Source organism: Antrostomus carolinensis, unplaced genomic scaffold (assembly GCF_000700745.2).
Source record: "Antrostomus carolinensis isolate BGI_N321 unplaced genomic scaffold, ASM70074v2 scaffold6544, whole genome shotgun sequence".
Lineage (NCBI taxonomy): Eukaryota > Metazoa > Chordata > Aves > Caprimulgiformes > Caprimulgidae > Antrostomus > Antrostomus carolinensis.
The window spans coordinates 9732-34732 of NW_010311299.1; the positions used below are offsets into that span (position 1 = coordinate 9732).

Here is a 25001-nt window from a genome sequence, read left to right on the forward strand (position 1 = left end):
AGGATTTTTTTTCAGTATCCTGTATTTCTTTTCCTTAGACATCTAATTTTGCATAGTGACAAGTGCTTACAACACACCAAAGTTGCAGGGCTCTGTGTGAAGACATTAATGTCATTTCTTCCAGGCTTTTAGACAAAGTTTGTCTTCAAGAACCTGGAGGAGTAGAAAACTTTGGAATGAACTCAGGGATTCTCTATCACAGCTAAGGAACTATGTGGCAGACACTAGCACATGAAGTGTAACAGGGAATTGGCAAGCCAGTGCTGCAATGGAAAAGGAGACTGAGATATAAACATTTTTCCCTCTATAACCATCTACTACAACTGTGATTTTCCAATAAAAATGGGGGAGACAATCTTCTCTCTTCTCTCAAAAATAATGTTTTGAAGAAGATTTCCTTTTTATATATGGATTTTGGAAAATCCTTCTTTGCTGTAATCAGAGGCAGTCCTGCAAGTGCAATGTTCCTCTCTCATGTGACTCATTGAGTGCCCGTGTCAGGTTAGTGACTTAAATAACAGGATATGAATACTTTTAAGATGACATATAAAGCCCTACTTAATTCATATCAAAACTTTCTTCCATTGAGATGTAAACATTACCTTATCAACTATCTTATCATTTAAAGCAAGTTAGCTGAACATACTGAAATGGTAAACTGGTTCTCACCATTGCATAAGGGTAAATAGCCAGCAGACACAGGCAGAAATGACATGGAAATGGAGAATTTTATTTACCTCCTTCCACTGTAAACTCATCTGTTCCTCAACAAGCATGGTACAAACCATGGCTGCATTTTATTGTGTTTCCAGTGGAAATGCATTGAGTTTTGGCAGCACAATACAGATCCTCCAGGTGAGGATTGCTAGCCCAGCCCATCAAAAGAAATTATGTTCTCCTGTAAGTACCAGGGCTCCAAATTTTAGCACTGCTTTGAGAATTTGATCCTTGTCTCCTGGTTCCAATAATGCTTACACAATAGCTCCTGCTCTTGACAACTTTTAGTTTTCATCATCAAACAGACTGGCATTACAATGAGCAACTACTCAAAGCTACTCTGGTGTGAAGTAAGAACTTTACTTGAGTTTTCTGGTGTTTTTGTTTTGTTTTGTGGTTTGTTTTTTTTAATACACAAAATTAGATATATGAGCTTTTCAGATCACATCATGATCATAAAAGCAAAAGGCAAACCTTAATAAATCCCTTTGACTTCTATATCCATATCTGCACTCTTGAGTGACTTTAGTCAGTTTATTTAACATGCTAGTATCTTGTTTTCCCCACCTCGGACACAGAGATGAGAGAGGTCCTGGGGCTCCTGCTTCTGCACTTTTTACAACTGATGTGACAATGTGCTTCGTAGACAGGCTTTCACTCCATCTTCTTTCATTGCTGCTATTGAGCTTCAATTATTTGCAGGCAGTGTTTTGGAATGCAGAGTAAAGAATAAAGCAAAGCTTGCATTTCCATTCAGACTCAATAAGAATGGAAAATAAAGTTTTGTGCCTCTTCCTGTCTGTTGGAAAAACTAGCAAAACTACATAAAACAAAACAGTTGGAAACTGAGCATTACTGGGTAAATAAATTTTTAAAAAAAAAAAAAAAAGGGAGGAAGAGAAACCCTTTCTAAGTAACATAGAACAGGTTATTTTCTTCATTTTTTATATCTGTTCAAACCAGCCCTTATGCAATATATTGCAAACCTCCCTATTTCTCTCAGCCCATAGATAAAAAGCGTCTTGAGTAGTGACTTGCAACAGGAACCTCATCTGTTGCAAACACTTTGAGCCTTCCTTATTTCTCAGAGAGGAAGTATGTGGCCTGTTTGGCAAATGCTGCTCTACATGACAGCGTGAACTTCACAACACGCTCATTCGACCGGCTGCTCCTCGACTTGATCAGCTAAACCTTGCTGGCAGCATGAGAGCAGTATTATGACTACAGCTTTTTTGAGAAATACTGCAACCTGGAATATCATGCTTAGCATTTAAAGGTAATCATTGCTCTGATACATTTTAGATTATCTGCATATGGGACCAAATGTTTCCACTTTATTTATAGAAAAGGGAGTTCTCTTTCATTAAGAAGGGCAGTATTCAGATTGTGGATTTCAAGTACCACCAAAGGTAGAAATAGAAAAGTCTGCCTTGATCCTTTTCATAAGGAGTGTTACTAAAGATAGAAGGGACTAGGAGTCTTTCTACTGAAAGCTCACAGTAAGACAGATGCTTAGGACCTTACATTGAAGCAAACAGAAGCTCACTATAACCTAAACTATGGGAAATGTCACAGATAGATTAGTGGTTTTTTTATTCAAAGCATTAGAAGTTTGCATAATATGGTATTTCTGTGTTGTTTTATACTTGTATGTTGCTATGAATTATCTTGATTACAGTGTTACATTGTTCTTTCTAAGCGTAAAGCTACAAGGATGCTCATTTTGATTAATGACAAATTAAGGAAAATTCGCAAAAAAATTATACAGCTTCTGAAATCTAAGCTGCTTTTTTTCTCATATGAAAAATTAAATGATGCCAGCATTTTCATTTTCAAGCTAAATAAGATTCAGACATTACCTATGAACATTATTGAGAATTAAATTGTAAGACCTTGGCAGTATAGATGTGAATATCAGGTAACAAAAATAAAAGAGGATATAGAATCTCAGGAATGATGGATATCCTAATTTTAATAGTCTGAAGAATTCCTTGCAGAGGGGCTTTACTCAGGTGCTTATCCTGCCTTTTCATTTCTCTTATTATTTTAATTTCTTTATATTTACTAATTCTTGATCATTTTAAATATAATTTTGAAAAAGTTCTTACAAAGCAACAGACTTTACTATGTGTTGTGCTATCTAACTGCTCCAGAAATGCGTTTTCTCAGAGAACAGATTCTGTGAGAGGAAATTATTGCTACATGTGCCATGCACAGGAACGGAAGGTGCAAACTGTACCACAGGTTTTTGGGACCCATGATTTAGGTCAGCAAGATTCCAGTCTTGACAGGCGAAGAGTTCGTATCTGTTGAGAGCTTTACCATTGAAAAATAGGACACAAGGCAGGACTGGGGCTGTAGATGTTTCCTCACCTTCCTTTCAGCAACAAAAATAAAGCAGCAAAGAGCACTAAACCCCACTAGCTGTGTGTTTGCAAATAGCCATGGCTGCAGCGACTGGCTTTGTTAAACACCATGTGCACAAGTAGAAAAGTTTGGAAGACTGCAAATGTGATATGAACAGTTAAAACAAAATTTCTACACAAGCCTGAGGAGGTGGCCTGTGATCAGGGAAAGCCGGCCTTACAGCTGTGGGCAGTTTGGTTTGCAGCCCAGCAGCACAGTGGTGCCTCTGATCTGAGCAGCAGCTGCACTCTTCCATGCAGAGCTTTGGGTTCATAAGACAAGGTGAGCTTAGAGTCTATCACCTCTCCTTAATTCTTCCCAAATTGCCCTCAATGAATTATGTTCTTTGGATCTGTCATAATTATCTGCTTCTATGACAGAGGGATGCCACCTCTCCTTGTACACAAAACTCTTGTCACCAGGTTTAAGTGAGATACAGTGCCTGGAGCAAATTTGCCATTTCAAAAGATCATCTATAAAACTGTTATTGTTCTGCTATTGACTTAAATGATTAAAAAATAGCTCAGCTATAAGATGCTTTACAGTTGCCTGTAAGTCTATTTTTGCAGAGTATCTCAAAATTTCAGAAAACCACCGTATGGGTTATCATATAGCAATACAATGGATCTGTATTGTGCTGCCAAAACTCAATGCAAGCACAAGCTAATTAAGCCATTAAGTTCTACCATGCACTTGAGAGTCATGTACACTGTTGTTTTAGAAATACTTAGGATATTAATTCATACACTGGTGCTCTAAAGACAGTGACATGTGACATACCATTGCCAGCAAGCAAGTAGAAATAATATTTTGCCCCATCCCATTTCAAACAAAACTTTCAATTTCTTCCATTTCTATCCATTTTTTAATATCTCAGAGTTGAGCCATGCCTCAGGGCATTCAGTCCACCACCTTCGACTGGACTGTAGGTACCTTTACTCTGCCCAAATGCATAATGACAAGTGGCCGTAGTGGTAAAACCTAGTCTGATATCTGTCATTTTCCTTTTAATCACTTTGGATAAGTGAACCAACAGCTGTGGCCACAGCTTTCCATTTGCTTATTTTTGTTGAACACTTCTGCCATAAGACTAGAGAACATGTTGAACTCTGTCTCTTTCAAGACTTTATGCTCTCACCAGTGGTAATTAGTGACAGTAAAACTTAGCGTGGAAAATGTAATGAGAGAGAGCAAACTGTCATGCTAGTGACAGAAAAGTCCAAAAAGCCATTGTTCTTCACTGTTACGTAAGTACTTTATAACATTTGTATTTTCCATAAGTCAGATTCTTCCACCTCTGAAGTAGCAGCACTAAGCTACACGCTCTGTCCTGTTGACTTCAGAGGTCCTTGGAGAAGAACAAAGATTTATATGACAAAAGTGAGCCAGGCCAGTTTTTCAATATGCTCTGCAAAAATACGAAGTAGGCACATGCTGTTGTCTGCTGTTTAATCTGTCTGAATTAGGCAGCAAGTGGTTTAATCACAAACTGTATACAAGGAGACCTTCAAAAACACTGCGGGAATTTTTAAAGCAATGTTTAGAGTTTATATCCCTACATAACATCTAGGAAAATCAAGATGCCTTGCTCAAATGTGATGTTTTAGAAAGTTTGTAAGTGCGAGGTAAAGTTTTCAGAAGTCTTTCCATCATGTACTAATGCTACGTATCACTTTCCAAAGTGACTCAGGCACACCTGAAAATTTTATCCACTTTATCTTAAGAGTAGAAAAAAAAAGCCCTTGAAAGCACTTTGTCACAAATCTCATCACTAGTGAGATGACTTACTCTCCTGGCCCTCAAATACCAAGACCCAGAATAAAGAGGTACATAAAGGCAGGACTCAACTATTTTTATTTTTCCATACTTTTGTGACACAAAATTCAAGTACTATTCTCATCTAAATAACATTTGTGTGTGTTAAAATTATAGACAGGCATAAGATATTTATCCTGCCATGCTTGGCACCTATCTGGAGTTGCACAAATTTTTGGTAACTGCACCTTACTTATTATACACTTAGCCAGATCTGAACTGCTCTTTTTAAGTACTGCAAAAATGCAGATGCTACAGCACAGAGCTTAGCAGAGATTATCCATCCAGGTGTTTACTCCACTTCCCTGGATGACTTTTTCAGCCCTGTTGAGCTCTCTATTGCCATGCCCAGGAAATTTTACTGGCTAATCTGAGGATGAACTAGGAACTTCTATAATATCTGTAGCCAAAGTACTGGCTGCACTATTCCTATGCACATATCTCTTATTCTTGATGGGATACAGCTGAGAAAAATGTTGAAGAAATTAAAATTTGGTCTTGCAAAAAAGTATTCATAGTTGGATTAGGAATTTTTTTTTCTTCCAAGTAGACAGTACCTGTCAAAATGAATTCTGATTTCAGTTTTAGAAACTTAGGTATATTTAAATGGAAAATAATTTTATGTTTTCTACCAAGAGAGACCCTTTTATTGAAACATGAATACCTGAATAGTTTATTTAAATTTAAGACTACTTTTTCATTCAGCTTCCAGACTTCTTATATCAGGCAATGAAACAGTTTTTTGTTCTTGTGAAAGCAGATTGCAGACACTCATCAGAAAGACACTGGCACAGCTGCATCCTACAGATGTGCCACACGCCAGTTCCTGAGTGCAGACAGTGAAAGGGTAATGTGCCATTTGGCTGGTGAAATAGAGACTTCTAGCAAAGGGCCTTTGGGAACAAGCACTAAGAAGCTTGAAAATCACCTAAGGTAGAGTCAAACTGTGCATTACCATCTGTTTTAGCACTGATCTATTTGCATTTTATAAGAGATGAATTTTCTCTCTATTGGAAGGCATTTTATTCTCTAGGATGTCTTCCTAAACTTGCTGTAAGACATCAAAAATATATGATCTTAAGCAATATACTAAATTCTGCTAATTTTATTCCAAAAGACAATTACTAATAAAGTGTTGCTGATTTCAGCAGTACTGCTTCACAATTTAGATACCTCTCCAGCCAAAACTGTCAGGCTCTAACCTCTTGTAAGTCAAAAGCAGCATACTGAAGGCAGTAATTGTCTTTGAAATATTTAAGCTAGAAAAGACTGAAAGATGCAGAATACCCACGCAATGCTGCTAGAACTTCTGTTATCACTTTCACAAGGCAACTGTTTTGTAAAAAAGAATTACCTACCAGCTGGTGATATTTATTGAGTTATTTTCCTTTAATGTACACCTTCAAACAGATATAGTTTAGTCTTTTCTGCCTCTGAAAATGTACCATTGCATAATACACCTTCCACATCCAAGGAGTTTTTCTCTTTGGCGCCTGTGAAGGAGAATTAGGATGGGTGCAGTAAAGCCATGAGAAGGAACTGTCCCTCTCATAATGTTTAGTGCCATGATTGTTTGGTACTGTTTCTTGTACATCCAGTAAGACTTTTTCAGACAAGTACCTCAAGAAATTGCACCACTGTCTATGCAGTGGGAGTGTTTTGAGATCAAACATTTTGAGGCAAGGTGTTACTCAAAAAAAATTAAAAAAAAATAAAAATAAAAATAAAAAAAGAAAAAAAGAAAGAAAAGAGGAAAAACAACATTGCCCACATTCGCTGAGAGCACAACTGCATCAGAAAAAAAAACCCCACTGAACAACATTCTTAGTGTTTGGCACTAAAGCAACATAATATACACATAGTGCTGAAAACCAGATACATCCATCTAATTAATCTCTTTGTAGCTTCAGAACTCCAAATGCTGAAAAGAACAGTTTGTATATGAAATGACTGTACGGGTATGGCTTTGCTGTGACTTCCTATTGTGCTGAGGTACTGGTAATGGAAACTTTTACTACACTGTGTTCTTCTGAGCAACTTCCCTAGCTGTGGTTTTCTGCTATTCCCCTGATAAAAGCACCAAAGTGGCAAGAGTTTAGCAAGTATGTAAAACTCTCACATGAATTTGACACAAGAGTTCTCAAAAGCAAAACTGTACAAAATTGGAGACACCCAAACTAGGTCATTTCTCATCTGTTGGCACAGCAGGTGTTATTCTGATGTTTAATTTCAACATCTCCTTTGATGTAGTTCTGAAGAGCTTTGACGGAATTAGAGAGCGCAATGGGAAATACTGTGAAAACTCCGAGAGCTTCTGAAGAAACAAATATGCCGAGCCAAACGGGTAAGCATTCATTTGATTTCTTTCAAGAGAAAAACATGTTCAAAATATATGGTGCATTCATCCATGTGTCTTCCTTCATTTGCTTGATGTAGTAAAAGCAAGCAAGTGCATGACTGCTATGGGAGAAGGAGGGCATCCTCTAGACAGTGCTTATTTTTAGGTACATTCTAGCTCATTTTCCAAGAAGTACTTTAATTAAAAAACCCAAATGTTAAAACTATTATTTGCTGGTGCTCCTTGAAAGATGTTCCTTCCAATTCAGAAAGCACTGAAGTACTACTTCAGAAACCAAAAATACTGTATTTTGACATACTTGCATATGATATTTTATAAAAAAATGTTCTCAAAATTTGGTTTTGCTTCATTTAAGGTTAAAAACCTTAATGATATTATGCTTGCACTGAACCTGAAGTCTGTTAGACCATTGTATTGAAAGTAGCACACAGACAACTTGTCATGAAGTTTATCAATAAAGGTTATACAGAAATACATATTTCACAGGCCAAGCTGCCAAAGGGGAATCTAACGCACTTGTCTTATGCATCCATACATGAAAAAATCAGGTTGCAAAGCCCCCATTGTAGGCTGGTAGAGGTCATGCACCTGAGAGGAAAAGCAAGAGGGATTCGGTGACCTGCTACTCCCAAACCGCAAGTGAGTAGGTAGAGAGTCAGCACAGCCTTGGCTCTTGTGCTGCAATACAACAGACAGATGGTACAAGAGCTGCAATAAATCACTCCCCAAAGGTGAGGAAGAGAAAACAGTTTTGGTTTTTCATTTTGAGTTTTAATTTTTGGTTGTTTGGTGGTTTTTTTTGGTTTGGGGGTTTTTTGGGGGGTTGGGTTTGTTTTTTTTTTCAGAAGGGAAAGGCATTAATCAAAATTTTCAGGTTTTCCTTGAAAGATGGTCCAGTTGTGCTACTCAATATTATAGGGATAGGGAATCAGCCTAGTATCATTAGTGCTAGAAGGAAACCCAGCCCTGTTTTGAGCACGGCCAAGAATTAACTGATACGGGCAGCCATATAGCCCTAGGTCCTAATAAAACAGAGACCAAATACTATTAATGGCCTATAACATGAACTGACTATTTATTTATTTATTTATTTTGTGAAGAAGAGTGCTGTTTGTTGATATTCCCAACAACTGCTGTCATGAAAACCATAACCATCAAAACAGAGACATGCACGCACTCAGAGCAGGACCTCGCTGATGAGCAGGGGAGTGAGGGGTCACTGCCATGGCTGTGACCGTATTTGTGTTGTTCCTGCACATGCTAAAAATCAGGATTTAGTAGGGCTAAAGCCAACTGCACCATTTCCAGTAATGGAACTATAGCATACCACTAAAAGACAACTCAGCAAACATTGATAGTACAGTGACTGCAAAGGGAAATTACCCATTTAGAAATTCAGGGTTCAATCTGCTTGCACTCTCCTACATGTCTATCACATCTACAAAGGTGCTTTGTCACATCCTGATTTTAAATTAAAAGAGGGTAGATTTAGTCTAGATATAAGGAAGAAATTTTTTACAGTGAGGGTGGTGAAACACTGGAACAGGTTGCCCAGAGAGGTGGTAGAAACCCTACTTGCTGGAAACATTCAAGGTCAGGCTGGTCAGGGCTTTGAGCAACCTGATCTAGTTGAAGATGTCTCTGCTCAATGCAGGGGGGTTGGACTAGATGACCTTTAAAGGTCCCTTCCAACACAAACCATTCTATCATTCTAGGATTTAACAGCCTGCATAGCTCTTTGGATCTAATTCAGTCTGGATCAAACCAGCATCTTTCATAATGGCTTAGATGTTGCTAATTGAATTTGGGAATACAAACACCGGTACTGTCATCCAAATCCAATGAAACCAGACAGTTTGTAAAAGAACTTGGTACTAAAAGCATATATTGAGGTTAATCCAATGCCTTTGTGTCTGTTTGTCTTCCTGAGCAGACTAAACTCCAAATCACATCACCAAACAGGGAAGATTTCTCCCAGGCCAGGAACAGCCACCTTTGATTTAAGTGCGGTCATCCAATCCATGGACTTACAAGAGTCCAAATAGTTATTAGGAAAAGCAGGTTTTACACAGGCTTATTTCAGTGATACTGAATAAAATGAAGGACTGAAACAGAAGAGAAAGAAAGAAAGGAAAGAATATTCAACAAGAAGCAGGTAGAAAACCCACTTAATTGAGAGTCTGCAGAATTGATCTGCAGTATGAATGTATTCATCAGACCCCTGTAAGCCCCCAGTGCTGCTTGAGAACTGCACTGAAAGCATAACCTTGTGCTTTCCTCACCTCCAGGCCATCAATCTTGGTCCTGAAAAGGGGAAAAGTGCATAAAATGCATTTGCCAAGGAGGAATTTGAATTCCAAACATGACTGCACTCCACCTGAAAGCATCACTGTTTGAGCATCCCTGACATAGCCTAGGTACTAAGAGAGTAGCTACAGCAGCAAAGGGTCATCAGGGGTCGTGAGCCCACCCCCTCCTCTTTCTTCCCTTGGGACCCTGAATCAAGAGTTAATCCTTACTGAGCTGCACCTGCATAACTCTCAGTTCCCAAGCTGGCTGGTTTAGAGCTAATTTGGGTACGCCAGTGTGACTCTGCAGCCACACCTTATGGCTGCTGCAGACAGCCTCCCAGACACACACGAGTGCCCTCCTGAACCCTCTCTGGTGCATGCCATGCCATAAATCACCGTATTTCTGCTGGACAGTGAAGCTGGGATGATGCAAGGAGTTGAGCTCTGAGCAGCTCATTCCCAGTCCAGACAGGGACCACAGTGGTCCACAGCACCATGCTTTTGAGGGTGATGAGCTGGATCTGGATGCTTTGCCTATGCTCTCCCTCTTCTCTAATAGTGCTTCATATTCCATTCACAATTAATAACTTGAAGCATGTAATATTCAGTCTCACACATTGCAAGACATCCAGGGATGCAGGTGCCTAAAATTAACATGCATTTCATATTCATTTTCTACTCCAAAAAAACCCCAACCCAGAATTAACACCTGATTCAGTGGAAATGACTCTGCTTCGATCTTTCCACTCTAACTTTTGAGTTGTTCCATTTCAGATGTAACCTACACTTACACTGTAGAGGAGAGGTTGTGTTAGAAAAACTTAGTAATTTTTTTTTTTCTTTTATAATGTGGGGAGCTTGTCAGGTCAAATCTATTAGATCACTGTGAAATCCAGATGTGGAGAAACAGGATGATTTGTTTAGTCCCTGTTTCAAGGCTTTTATGTTTGAAAGGAGCTAGTATGGATTTTGTGAAATGTTGCAGAGTGTGGTGGGGTATTTTACATGATCAAAAACCCAGTAAGGTATAATTTAAATACCAATTAAAAAGAGGTCTTGTTTGTGGAGTGGGAAGGTTTAACATTTTTGGTAGTACAAAACCCCTTTACTTTCACTCTAATGTAAGTATACACAGTTTAAGAGGGAATATTTGCATGGGTGTGGCAGCCAACACTGATTAATTCCTTCCTTTTCAGAACTCCAAATTAATGTGCAAAATTGAAACAAAAAGGAAGATAAAGACGAAAGCATAAGCAAAGTAGTGCAGATCTTGCTAGAGCAGAGAATAAGTCACGTACCCCGCAGAGCATAACAAAATGCAAACCACCACTACACAAGGAAGGAGAGCACAAAAGTACTTGTTTTCCACCCTTTCAGTATGGAAACAAAACATTTATAAATGAACAGCATAAGTTTCAAAAAAAGCATTGCTAAAGGCATTGTCATTAAGCTAAAACAAACAAACAAACAAAAAAACCTACATTCTGTGTAGAACTGGTGTCTAACAAATCCACAATGAGGAATTAGGCAACAGCACTTTATCCTCCTTCTGCACTTCTTACAATGTACCTTCTGGCATTTATTTCTTGCAATCCTGGATAAAGATTTTACTTTGTTGAAGACTCAGCATCAATACTTCGGTTTTGTTAGCCTCAGGTACTAAGCAGTTTCATAGACAGAGAAGGTGTTTCTTAATTTTTAGGGCAGAACAGGGAAAGCAAGCTTAGCACAGAATTTCTTCAGTAGAGTTGAACTCATTGTATAATAAGTTACAATAGACTAATCACAGCAGTTGGCTGGTTAATACAAAGGTACTGGACTAGTCCTACTTAATTCAGTGACACTAATCAACTAAGAAAATTATAATACTAATACTAAACATACTGTCAAGCTAATCAGTGCCTGTTCCAGACTCTACACATGTATGCATCCATACAGATACTTACTAAGTGTATCACGGGGCTACTTCAATGGGTAAAGGCTAGCAAGAATAAAAATGCTTACAGTCATTTTGAGTATTAAGGTAAAATGAACTACTACTTTGCACAAGACTAGTCTCTATATGAAAACAACAAACAGCTACTCAAAATCAACTGAGAAAACACTGCTTTTTATTTCCTTTAAACAACAGATGTGGAATATTTTCCTTAACACTTATATTCTCATTTTCACTGCTGTGAGGGTAACCAGTGTAAAATCTCTCCTCTTGAAAATGTTTATTTTCTGCAGGCTTGCATGTTTCCTTCAGCCTTTCGTCAGTATCACTGTGAGTTATTTGTAAGGCCCTGGGACACAGAGGCTTAAGACAGAGCCAGTCTCAGCATTCATTCTGGGTGCTGTTTCTAGGTTTCCCTAAGAAAAAAAAATCTTCCTTAAAGAGAAGTTGATGAGGAATTTATATTAAATGAGCAAACCTATGGAATTGTGTGTATCTCCCTGGGTAATTTATTTCTCTCCTCCCCTGAATTCATTCCCATTTTGCACATGTTGAGCTGCATAGAGTGGGTAAGTATGGAGAGCAAACCACCTCTGCAAACGTACTGTTAGATGTCATTACTAAGGAATGGGGTGCTGATCTTGCTAGAGTAAAGCTTTGTCTCCCTGTATGCTAATGGAGGGTACTGTGACATGCAGAGGGAAGGGACACACCTCCAGGAGAAACACATGCAGCATATTGCACAAGCTCTCTTGCCAGTTCTGTCAAAGAGCTAAAAACACCCAGCATGACACATTTCTGAACCTCCCACCTGTCAGTGTTTCCTGGGCACCAGAGATTCCCACTGGATGAGGAGCTCTTGAACGTTTGATAGTCCTAGTCTTATACAAAGTGCCCTTCCATCCCTCAGGAGCCCAGGAGACTCAGCACGTCATCCCAACTGATGTAAAAGGCCGCCTTATCTCTTTATTGACTTCAGTTCTGCAAACTGCAGTTGTACAATGATCTAATTATAAATACCCATCTTGCCTCTCTACTTGAAGATCAGGGCATCATGTGCTACCTCTAGGACAGTTTCCATACAAGGGGGCAGAATAAAGGTCTCTAGCTGTTCATCAAGTGAATTGACAAAACTGATGGGAAACAGGCAATAATGGCCACAGTCTCACTGCCCTTGATCTAAACTAATTTCATAACTTCGGAAAGTATCAGTGGTGTTAAATGATGGCACAATTCAACATGCATCTTCCTTTCCTTAAATGCAATGCATCAGCTTGGCTCAGAATTGTAGCTGGAGGCATTTAGAGACAGTGGCATTAATCAAACTGGCTTACTTCCTAATACCATAAATACTTACTAATTTTTCTAGTTTCAAACTGAATATGTCCTTTAAATATGGTAATTACTAGAAAAAAAGTGGTCTAAAATTAGTTACTTACAATTAACCAAATGACTTCTTTCATTTCTAATATCTTCACATTCTTCTTATAATGTTATATGCTCATCTTTACCTCTTTATGTTTACCAAGTGACATTTCAGAGTGAGATTTTTTTCCCATTTGACCTATTATGTAAAATATAACATACATAATGAAAAATCCATTTCTGCTCCATAACTTTATCTTGTTTGTAAGTGACATTTTATTTCTTCTTTAATAGGTCAAGAGAGTGATTTCCTTGCTGTTCTCTATGACTATCCCTCTGCAGATATAAGCCAACCTATATTTCACGTAGGGGAAAAACTACGTGTGCTATCGGAGTAAGTTGATCCTTTTTTTTTTTTTAATGTATGTTTTGTTACAATTGATGTAAAGCTCTGTTTTATACACCTCACCCAAACTGGATGCAATTCAGGGAAATGAACTGATTTCAGAATTTGCAAGGAAGGATGCTTAGCCATATTGTAAATTTCCCTATAGCTTAAGGATTTGGGATTTCAAATTATTCTATGATCCTTGGATTCTTTTTACATGGTATATGAAGCTGGATTGAGAGTCTATTCTAAAGTAGGACTCAAAACAGAATTCTGCTTTGAAAAAATGATTTTGAGAAAGCATTTCCCCCATGTCAGTGGAAAACAGAGTAAGAGCAAAAATGGTTTAAATCATATAGGAAAGGAAAATTATTCTGAATTTCTCCATGTCAAGTGTGTCTCACATTTTCTTTCTTACCCTTTTTATCTAACAATTCCTTTACAAATAGGTCTTAGAATTTCACTCTAGATTTAAGGCAACTGTAACAAAAATAAAATAAAAAATAGCACCTTTTTCTGTCTTAATTTTTGTAATTGATTCTGCATTTTCTTAGTGGTGGGGAAAAAAAAAAAAAGGTCAAAGATTTCCCAGCTAGTTCCACTCAAAACTATATGAGCCCTAGAAGAAAGTAGGCTCAAGAGCACTAGTTCAGACTGACCTTAAGCACAGTGCAAATATTGCCACACACAAGTGAGATCACTTCTTGAAAGGTGGAAGCCAGCAGCCCTGATATTCGTGTACAACTTGCCTCGGCATGCAGTGACCTCCTAGGAGTTACTCAGCCCCGCAGCCGCTGTTTTCACTGCTTAAACAGAAATAAGATATTTAAATTTTGTAGCTGGTGGAACCAATGGATTCAAGGGGAGACCAGACACATTCACAGCAGAGAAATCCTCTGAGGATTTCTAAATTATAAGAAAAATTCTCTACCTGGGGAAGTCGGAGCATCAAATGCTTGGAGGACAGAAATACTGAAGAGAATGTATCACAAACAACTGATGAATCTCAGACTCTTCTCCAGTCCACCATGACCCACAATGGCCTTTGTCAGCATCAAGGTAGTGACCTACATGGACCTTTGGTCTGACCCAGAATGGCTGCAGTTATGTTCTGCTGACAAAGTGCTTTCCCTGCCTTCCTGAGCCTAGAGGTCACAAGGCTCAGACAACACCACCAGATTAATTTTCTGCTGATGGAGAGCTTCCCTAAACCAGGGAAATTCTTCTCCAGTAATTTCTAGCTGTTTAGACCGTGCCATAGTTTGTGTAACATACATGACATGGTACCACAATTGCCTTAGCTTGGAAATTCCAGCTTAAAGCCTTGCTCCCAGCTTTCACAGAACCACAGAACTGCCTCGATTGGAAAAGAGCTTTAAGATCATCGAGTCCAATCATTAACCTCACCCTGACAAGTTCCCAGATAAACTGTGTTCCCTAAACACTATGTCTACATTTCATCAACTACAAGCCCTCATAACACCACATAACTACATATGCCTGTATCGATGGGAATTATATGTGTGGCACATCATATGCATGCATAGTGTGATCTACTGGATGAACAGCTTCTAAAAGAACTAAGCTTCTGTAACAGCAGTTTTTATCATGTTTGCCTGTTGTGTGGTGATCAAGAGCTTCTTCTAACAGTGAATAAGAGCCAAAGCAAGCCTTGATTGGAACTTTCCTCTTCCTGTTTTGATTCAGCATGCTCACAGAAGACAAGACACACCAATGCTCTGTGCAAAGCATAGTGTCCTAATGAAGGACCTGTTCTTACCTGCTGGGCTATGTGCTGATGTTAATAGGAACTGTTTGCATGCAGACTCTTGCTGCATATAAGCTGTAGATATAATCTTCTCAAGTCATCCAAAGAATCAAAGGGCAGTGGAAAAGGGCAGCAGCATGGCAGGCATGACCAGATCACGAGTGATAAGGGGTCACCACAGAAAAGCCATGTACAACATGAGCAGGCAGCATGTCCTGCTTCTACAACAGCAGCTCTTCAGCTTTCTGCCACAGCAACCACATGTAGCAGCAATCAGCCCCACCAATCCTGCCAGGAATATGGTATATGGAACCCCCATAGAAAATACAACTCCTCACAGGTACTTGTGACTGCTCTGGGTTGGCAGGATTAGACAAGCACCACTGGCCCAGTTTCTCAACCTCCACACTTGTGAGGCACTTTCATTACCAGATGAACAACTGCATTTAGTTGTCAGTAGTCTAACCAGATGTCCTTCAGTGATTCCCCAAATCTACATAATTTCTGTGGCTCCTGCCCCAGGAAAGATGTGCTAATTTCAGACTTTTAATCATCATAGGGATTTTTTAGGGTTAGTAATATTATTCCTGCAGGGGGGAATTCCAGCAGGGTGATTGGACTAGATGATCTTTCGAGGCACCTTCCAATCCCTAACATTCTGTGATTCTGTGATTATAGGGTTAGTAATATTATAATAGGAGGGAGGGGGATGCTGAGTCTCTCAGGCTTTTTGTTCTTGCAATTCTTGGTTCCACCTGGGAGAGTTGTGGGAAAAAAACCCAAAATAAATTTCTTATAGAATATTTCACATCAGCTGGAAACCCACAAACAAAACTTGTGGGGCCCTGAAATTTCCAGCTCTGAGAAGCAGACACTTCTCCTTTTCCCTCAGCATATACAGTCTGGACCCTGGTCCCAGTAGCTGTGACTCAGGAGGTTTGAGTGTTTTCAACTCAGCTGTTTTGATATACATTTCAAATCTAGTCTGCAGTCTGGGCATTATTTGGGAGCATTTATATGAATGTCCAGAGAAAGAGCATTAAAACACAAGGCACAGTATTATTTGGATTCAAGCTTTTAAAGAAAAAAGGTGGAGAGAACCCATCAATCACCATAACTCAGCATTGCCACAACCCCTTTTGATAAGCACTAAAGCTCCACAGCATCCCTGTGCAAATTCCGGTTACTCTGCCCTTCCTAAGGTATTAAAAAGATGAAGCCAGCATTCAATATCACAGCAAGAACCCAAGATGTATTCATGAAAAAAACCCAATAAAAACTGAAAAACAAACAAAAAAACCCCAACAAAAAACCTAGACATATGCCTAGACACTGAGTTTCAGCTATAAGGTATTTTTTATTAGAGACTCATCAGCATGTCATTGAAGAAAAGAGAAAGAACAAACCATGAACCAGGCTCTGTTAGACTGAAAACCTGTGCCCAGGCAGACAGAGACCATTTACTGAATATCTCTACCCTGATGTTATGGGAGTAACTACAGGGCTGTCCAGACACAGCATACTCAGCCGTAAGCTGAATATCTTGGATACCAGCACAAGTCTAGCTGTGGAAAGGCAGAGCACAGCATGGCTTAACCACTGAGTATTTACCCTTCTTCTTTTAACTACAGAAAAATATTTTATTACTTACGCAATTTAAATGGAACAAATGTAGCTTATTTCTGTGTCCAAATTTGATCCTAATGTAGGTTTAGAAATGGAACTACTCTAAATTAAACAAATTTAGTTCCCCTTCTGAATAAGTAAATTCAGGAACACAGACAGAAGGTTACATGCTAATCTATATGTCTTAACTCATTTCTAAAATGAGGACGAGGTCTGAAAGTGCATCTGAAAGTTTCCTTTCTCTTTCTTTCACACAGTGAAGGAGGATGGTGGAGAGTCCATTCCCTTACAACAGGTCGAGAAAACTATATTCCAGGAAAATACGTAGCAAAGGTTTACCACGGGTAAGTAAATGCATTTCCTATAGCTTTTCAGCACTACATTTGTACATATACTACCCTGATTAGAATTATTCAGTGTTGTAATCAAAACAGTGCCAACAGTGACTAGATAGGCAGAAATTTCATTTATCAATAGTCTATAATAGTTTCTTTGAAATGTGAGAACATGAAACCCACATCTAAATTTAGAATACATTAAAAGGAAAATCCTAGTTTTAAAAGCTAGAAAGGATCAAAAACCCTCAAACATAATATAAAATATTTAAAATACTTCTGTTGCATGGACTGATCTCTAATTTTAAGACATGGATAAAGAGACCTTGTTTAGAAAGAATTATTAATATTTACAAAGAGTAAAATGTAAGCAAGAGTCGTTTATGAAAAACAGCTCAAAAAGAACAAATAGAAAGACCAGTAAGTCATTCAAGAATGTAAACTCTCACACTGGAAGAGCTAAGGAAGGTTCAGAGGTTTCTTGTTGCCCTAGACACCAGTCTGGAAAAAACAAAACCATTAAAACACACACGTAAAAGTTTTCTGGCAAAGATTTTAATACCTGTTTAATTTTAAGTACATGAATTATGAAATTCACTGCGATTTATGCAAGTGCTTAAATTTTAATATGCTTTTATATCCTCCTGAAACAAAGATGCTTTCCCAAATGCAGGGCACAGGTATGGCAAAGAAAAACTGCTGTCTGAAGTTACACCAAAAACATTTTGCTGATAGCAGAGTGGATCAAAGAATAAAAGAATAACTTTATCTTAAAGTGCCAGTAACTCCTACACCAGCTAAACAAGCTCAGCTACATGGTTAGACAGTAGTTGTGACAAAATACAGCAGTGCACCAAGTTATGAAGAAAATCAATAGGATTAATTCCATATTCCCTTATGTACAAAGCCAATCAACTTAAATGTCTGGACTGCTCCTTAGCACAGGAGGAATTTTAGGTTTATTTACAATACAATAAAATACAATTTGGGGCTAACAAAACTGGTTTAAATGAAAAAGAGGGAGTTAAGTAATGCCACAGATATGCCATCAATATACCACATGGACACATCCCCAACTATTCAGATCATGGCAGCTTGAAAAGTTTTGTTTTCCCTAATAAGTCCAAACCTCACTCTTCTCTCAGTCTCCCAGAAATTAATGGGACTCAAGGAGAGCAAGCTTTTCTCCATAAACTGGAGAAATATGCCTGGACATACTTGAGAGAATAACTACAGAAAGCCACAGTGTTATTTTTGCAGTCACTTTTCCTGGCTAATGCTGCACTTTCATGACCACATGCTGCTCACTGTTTCACTGGTGTGCAAATTTCAGAATTTGTTTTTTCCTGCTTCACAGCTGGTTATTTGAAGGGCTGGGAAGAGAAAAAGCAGAGGAACTTCTACAGCTTCCCAACACCAAGGTCGGCTCCTTCATGATCAGAGAGAGTGAAACTAGGAAAGGTGAGAAAATACTATTTTTTCCCTCTTGATCTCTGGCATTAACAGTTTTACAGCTCGTTAATTCACTCCCTGCCCTGCTTCATATGGCTAAGTCTGAAATCAGAAACTGCATGTACTGGGAAGGCAAAGGTACCCAGTGCAGCATGCCGGTCTTCACCAGTCGTCTATGTTACAAGTGGTGCTGGAAACAGGCTTAGCGAAGGCCATGGAAAGTTCCACAGGCACCAGCACAAACAAGACGCAGTTGTTTAAAACACTAATATTTTCTTTGGTCGCATGCAAAGCTTATTGGGCAGTAGGACTTTTCAAATGGAGGAAAAGTCACAACTTTGTCTTGGTCCACAAAAGGTTGCCTGAAAAAGCTGTAAAATACACACGAAGCAGCAGGGTTGGTTGATTAGTGCATTTCCTATATAAACAGGTGGTTCTTTTATTTATTTTGAAAAAATGACATGCCTTCAATTTTATTTTCTTTTGTAGCAATTCTATTACTACATGGGAACTGTAGTGTTCACACTTTATACTTTTATTGTCTTTAATGGGAATACAATTCCCATTGTGCAGAGTGGTACCTTCCCTTTTTCTGAAGAACCAGAACATACCCTAAGATCATGATACTACAGTTATAAAAGAACAATAAATCATCTACTCTAACCTCTTGCATACCACATGCCAATTAGTTTCATAATACCTAGGCTAAATTCAAAGAAATTTAAGATCAACAGTCACTCCTTACCAACTAAATGCTGCACCATAATTTTAAACAAAGAAACAGGAAAATCCAAGTTGTCATCTCCTGCCAAGACTAAATTATCAGGTATCAGCTACTTCACTAATAGGAGGTGATTAAATCAGTATACCAGCAGATGAGTATGCTCATGGTTCCTCTTCAGAGGAAGGCAAACAACTCCTGTAAAAGACTATTTCCTTTACACCAGTTCAAAAGTTCCCATACTAGCAAAAATAAAGGAAAAACACACCAGAAATTTAAATTCAATCAAAATCTCAGGCTCTGATGCTGAACCCTTCATTCCCCTTGTTATACTTAAGTATACATATAAAGTATACTCTATAAGTAGAAATTAGGATGGCCAGTCAGGTGTTTTTTCAGATCTTTCTGGGACTTTTTGGACCATGGCACCACTTCTTACAGATACTCTGGTTGTGGTCACTGCTATGCATCCACAATTAGGGCCCTACTTTGGTGTAATTAGTTCTCCTCTTTCTCCAGGGTTATATTCCTTGTCGGTGCGGCATAGGCAAGTAAAACATTACAGGATCTTCCGTCTTCCAAATAACTGGTATTACATCTCTCCACGGCAAACCTTTCAGTGCCTTGAAGACCTTGTGAATCACTACTCAGGTAAAAAGAACTGCAGAATAAAGATATTTTCCACTGGCAACTGTAAAACTATATATCAAAGATCCAGAACAAGAAGTTTCGCCTATCTGAGACTTGCAACTGCTGTCACAGAACAAGCAATGGAAAAACCTTTGATTTATATCTTTTACTTTATTTTATTACAAATATGTTACCTCTAGCAGTACAACTGAAATAAACCCAAGAACTCTGGTAAATACAGATAGGCTCTGCCCATATTGGTGTAGGATATTGTATGGCCATGTCAACAGAGCTGTCCCTAACACTATTTTGGTCCAAACTAGTGTCTTAAACTTCCCCAGACAACTTTAAAATACACTTTGGAGGTTAACACAGGGCAGGTATAACCAGCCCCTCTCAGAGCACACCTAGTGTCAAAGTTTAGGTGTACAAAAATGGTGAGCTGTATGGATGCAAGCCATGTTTCTGGGTCCCAGGGTCAGGCTGCAACTCCTGGCTCACTTTGTTTACCATCAGGGACATGTCTGTCACTTATTTACTTACGATGTAGACAGACAGATAGCATCAGGACATGCAAAACCAGGTTCTGCAATCACATTTCCCTTAGGAACCACTACATCACACAAACATAGCTGCAGTAGAAAATTCTCAGAAACGTTGTTAGTTTCTTCCCTATTACTTCAGAAGAGTATGGCTGGATTTTATCAGCAGAATTGATCTCAAGGGCCTCAAGCTGTTAGCTCAAATTTACATACAGCTGTCATTTTTACTAATACCACTCCAGTGGATGACGTTTTAATGATAGTTTTTCAGATTTATGGCAATTTAACCTGTATCAGAGAGATACACATAATTTTTTTTTCATTTACACATTACATTAGCAAACACATTGTGTTGAAAAACAATACAATTAAGTGGCTGCAGTTACCATGCATTAAAATGAGAACATTTTAAAATGAGGAAGGAAGATTGCAATAAGTTAATTGCACAGAAGTTACAAGAGAACAACAGGTTCTGTGCTTTAAGTAGTAATGGGTACTCTGCAATTTTAAAAGTGTAAAGCCACCATATCTGTGTATTTCATAAGTAAATGAAAAAGCATGTTGGCCAAAGAGTACTCTGATAACCTGAGGAGAAAAGACATATTCACATTCAAAACATGCAAAAAAACTTTAAAGTCCAATGATATAAATAGAAGAGTGAGGAGGAGTGAGAATTTAAACAAGTTGTGGGTTATGGGGTTGGGTTTTATTGTTTGTTTGTTTTGGGTTTTTTTTTTTACATTTTAGCTAGCAGACATCTTTCTCCATTTAGAAAGATGTATACAACTGAAGCCTAAAATTCAAGAGGGGGAACTCAAAACTCATGACAGTTAACTTCTTTACTTGAGCTATAGGTATGAGAGGAGATATATTGAGATTTAGCTCTGCTCTTTTCCTCACCATGAGATGATACAGAATCTCTGAAAGATTCTGAAACAAGGCTCATAGGGGTAAGACACAATGTTCGCTGCTTGGGCAGCAGAACATATGCAACATTCCTAGTGGGACAAGAAGACAACAGAGAGAAAAAACATAGCTTAAAGTAACCTGAACGCAGCATGAACATGTGAACCTTGATTCATTCCATAGACATGTTCCACAGCAGAATAGGTGCACATAAAATCTAATCTGAGTGCTGTATTTTGTTCTGCATTCCATTTACATGGTTGAGATGATGGGAGGCAAAAGCAGAACTCATTGAGGGCTCAGGAAACCTGGGTTTAAGTCCTTGCTCTGTCACAAACTTCCTTCTAGACTTTGGGCAAGTCACTTTATCTTTCTGTGTCTCAATTCCTCACTTGTACTGTGGGAAACATACCCCATGATAAATTAAAAGGCAAAGCTAAGAGGAAAAGGACAGTTGTGTCCTTGCCAAAAACACACAATTTATTGACTACTACTGTGTCCAAAAGTGTTTACTTGAGCATGCACCAGGGAAGAAAAACAGTGAAGATGGCTGTGAGCAAAGACTAACTTTCTGTATATTAATATTCCTCTTCAGAAGTTGCTGATGGTCTCTGCTGTGTCCTTACAACACCTTGTCTTACCCAGTGCACTAACAACAACAGCGTAACGAATCAATTTCCTCCTGTGGCGATGCGGCATAAAAACTTCAGCTGGAGAAACATTCACAGGTACCACATACAACACAGGCTGCCAGAAACAACAAGTTTTTTCCAGCTTTGTATATACTTGCACTTAGAACACAGAAGAAACGGCCATTTCCTTCTCCTGAGACAAGTTTTAAAGTTTATCTAATCTTCAAAGCTGCTGACAGCAGGTTTACCCATGAAAACTGGTTGTCCAGCTTTCTAACTGATAATCTTGGTCTAACTTTGAAAGAAAGTATGGTTAACATTACATAATTTCTCCTATCCAGCTAAGAGTGTGGCCACATATGTAGTCCTACTGGAATCCACAAGTCCTCCAGACCAAGGAAGCAGGAGTAAGAGCCAGGTCAAAAAACCTAGTCAGATCCACCCCAAGGGCACACTAATGTGCAATGGCTTAGAGAGGAGCCCCTGTAGTCAGAAATGTCTCTCTCTTGTTCATGTGGTGGCCACCCATTGAGCAGCACAAATGCAGTGAACACATTATCCCAGGGTAATTCTTCCCTGTTGTGTCTCTCAACACACAGCCCAACTCAAAGTTCATGAGATTTCTAATATCATGACTGCAACTAGAGAAAGTAGGTCAGGTTTCAGAAACTGGTGGAACAACCACCTTCAGGAAAAAAAAGCACCTCTTAGTTTTGAAGTGTGAATTTCCCTCCACTACCCTTCCTTCACAAAGCAGATTCATTTGCTTACAAATGGAAGAAAATTTTGCAGAGTATCAGGGCCATTTTTCCTTACAGATTAAGAAGAGAGAAAGTATATAGGTGTTATTTCCTTTTCAGGTGCTGAAAAATATTTAGAGAGTACTGTTGTACTAATTTTTTTTCAGAAAATCACTAAGTGACAGAAATGTTTGGTGATTTATGAGCCAGGATTTTTTTTTATATATATATACACAACAAAACTAACATTGTTTGGTTTAAAAACTATACTAGTAGGCTCAGTTCAAGAAGCTGAAATGGTGACCAAATGTTGTTCTTTTAAAGGTTGGAGATGTCTGAAGATACTGAAAGCACCCTGGCAGCAATGGATGATTCTTGTCTCAGCTATGGCCTGAGGGAAAGTATTGCTTCCTACCTCTCCTTAACAGGGGATGACACAGCTTCTTTTACAAGTGCCAGAAAGAAGAAAGCCCAGTCTCTTATATACACAGGCAGTAAATGTAAGAATACTCTTCACTTGCCACCTACATACTATGAAGATTAAATGTAAGACAACACAGTGAAAAAAACCAAACAAAAAAACAAACAGCTGAGGGGTTAGAAGAGAAACCCAGAGCATCCAGAGCATCCTGTGGTCCTGCAGTCCTTCAACAGCTGAGAGATAGAAGCACACCAGCTGATGTTCAAATGCTGGCAATGCATGTGCATTTCCTCTTCTGAATGTTAATCAGAGACCTTCTTAAGAGTGTTGTCTCAGCCCTGGCATGTGCTGAGGGGGCAACATGGGCAACGTCCCCAGTGCACTTGAAATTAGAACCTGCTCACAAGCAGGATAAACTGTGATAGACTCTAAGTCAAGAGCCAAGTGAGGCAGATGACTCCAGCAAGGGTGATGCCCACCATTGGACAAAGGTGATTGCACAGGAAAGGACTAACTACAACTCAATAACTTAAGTCTTACTCTGCTATTCTCCATAAGGCTGAAAATCATCTTTACAAAACCTCCCTACATTGAGAAAATGAGTCTTTTTCTTCTCCATATAGAATCATTCATTGTCATTGACAGTGGGTCAGAAAGTTGTCAATAACCCTAACATCATGCATCCAAGAAATACCTGATTATATTGACTCCATACTTCTGTCATTTTTAGCTTTTAGGAGAAAAAATTAAAATAATTAACTTTCTAAGTGGCATTTAATTCAACTTCTGGTAATGGCCTGGAGTGTCACAAAGAAGTCACAAGATTAAGAACAGGCTTAACTCACTGAGAAAAGCAGTTCCTGCTTAGCCCTGGTCTGGGAGTAGAGGCATATCCAAAAGCATAATTGAGCTGCTCATAGTCTAGCAGATATACAACAGAGAACAAAGAGGTTTTAAAGTGAAAAGTAAAATGTGGTAGTATCATGCCTAACTGCAAAAGTAGGATTGCAAAGATGTGACCTTTTATGTGTAGAGCATCAGATTTTAACCTCCTCTTCTGAAGGCATCCCCTTATTTATGTGTAATATTTTTACTAATAGCAGATTTTTAAAAATAATTAAGCTAAGAAGGCGAATCAACAACAGTGGGTGTTAAAGAGTTTTCTGAATTTCTTGTCTGAAGAGACTTATGTCAAATAGTAATGACACAGTTCATAATATTGCTAAAGATTTCTAACTGGATTATCTGAAATTTCATGGATGAGATAATTTTTCCATATATATGTATCCTTTGCCAAGTTATAAAAAAGCAGATAGCATGGTCCTTTGAACCTGACTTGTGATTGCTTTCTAATTCAAGTAGTCACATCTACAGGTGTAAAATGCTGCAATCTATGTTCTCAAGTTGAGGTCTTTTCGATCTAATATTTTGTCATACCTTTTTGTACAGATTCAAGTAATGGTTTGGAGAGATAAGGAATTTGGTTTATATATATATATATATATATATATATATGTATTTCCTCTGTAAATACCTCTTTACACAAATCCGTGTGCTCTTTAGATCTTGTAACAGATCGTTTGCACTAGCAAGAGAGATTCAGAGATCAAAATAATTCACAACCCATTTAAACATATTTCAGAACATAAAGGATGAATGTAATTTGGCATTGAACATCTCAAAGCAAAACAAACTCAGGAACTTTAGGTGTTTGTATAATTTCATTACAGTTACTGATTATTAATATGTTATGGTGTCTGCATTTTATACAGTGAAATGTGTATAGGGAGCATTACAGATTTCTAAGTCATTACTTGTATTTATTCATTAAAATAATATCCAGTAGTTACTTTATACTGTTTTTAGGAAATGGAAAACCTAGTGTGCCACTAGTACAAACACCCAGTCTTGCGATGACACTGCCAGAAGATATCTTTGACAAAACACGACA

At 38.4% G+C, this 25001-nt stretch overlaps 1 protein-coding gene across 2 annotated transcripts; it reads left to right on the forward strand.

Annotated features, from left to right (window-relative positions):
* Positions 1–1885: 1885 nt before the first annotated feature.
* On the forward strand, positions 1886–23173 carry LOC104519301 (Src like adaptor). 2 transcript variants are annotated; one of them, XM_010166685.1, is made up of 8 exons: positions 1886–1993; positions 7189–7282; positions 13184–13283; positions 16929–17015; positions 18364–18467; positions 19699–19830; positions 21853–21985; positions 22954–23173. In XM_010166685.1, the coding sequence occupies exons 2-8, from the start codon at positions 7222–7224 to the stop codon at positions 23171–23173; spliced, it is 837 nt and encodes a 278-aa protein (XP_010164987.1). In that variant the 5' UTR covers positions 1886–1993; positions 7189–7221. The 2 variants fall into 2 exon arrangements, with proteins under 2 accessions (XP_010164987.1, XP_028940505.1); XM_029084672.1 differs by lacking the exon at positions 1886–1993 and having other exon boundaries at positions 7036–7282.
* Positions 23174–25001: the final 1828 nt, after the last annotated feature.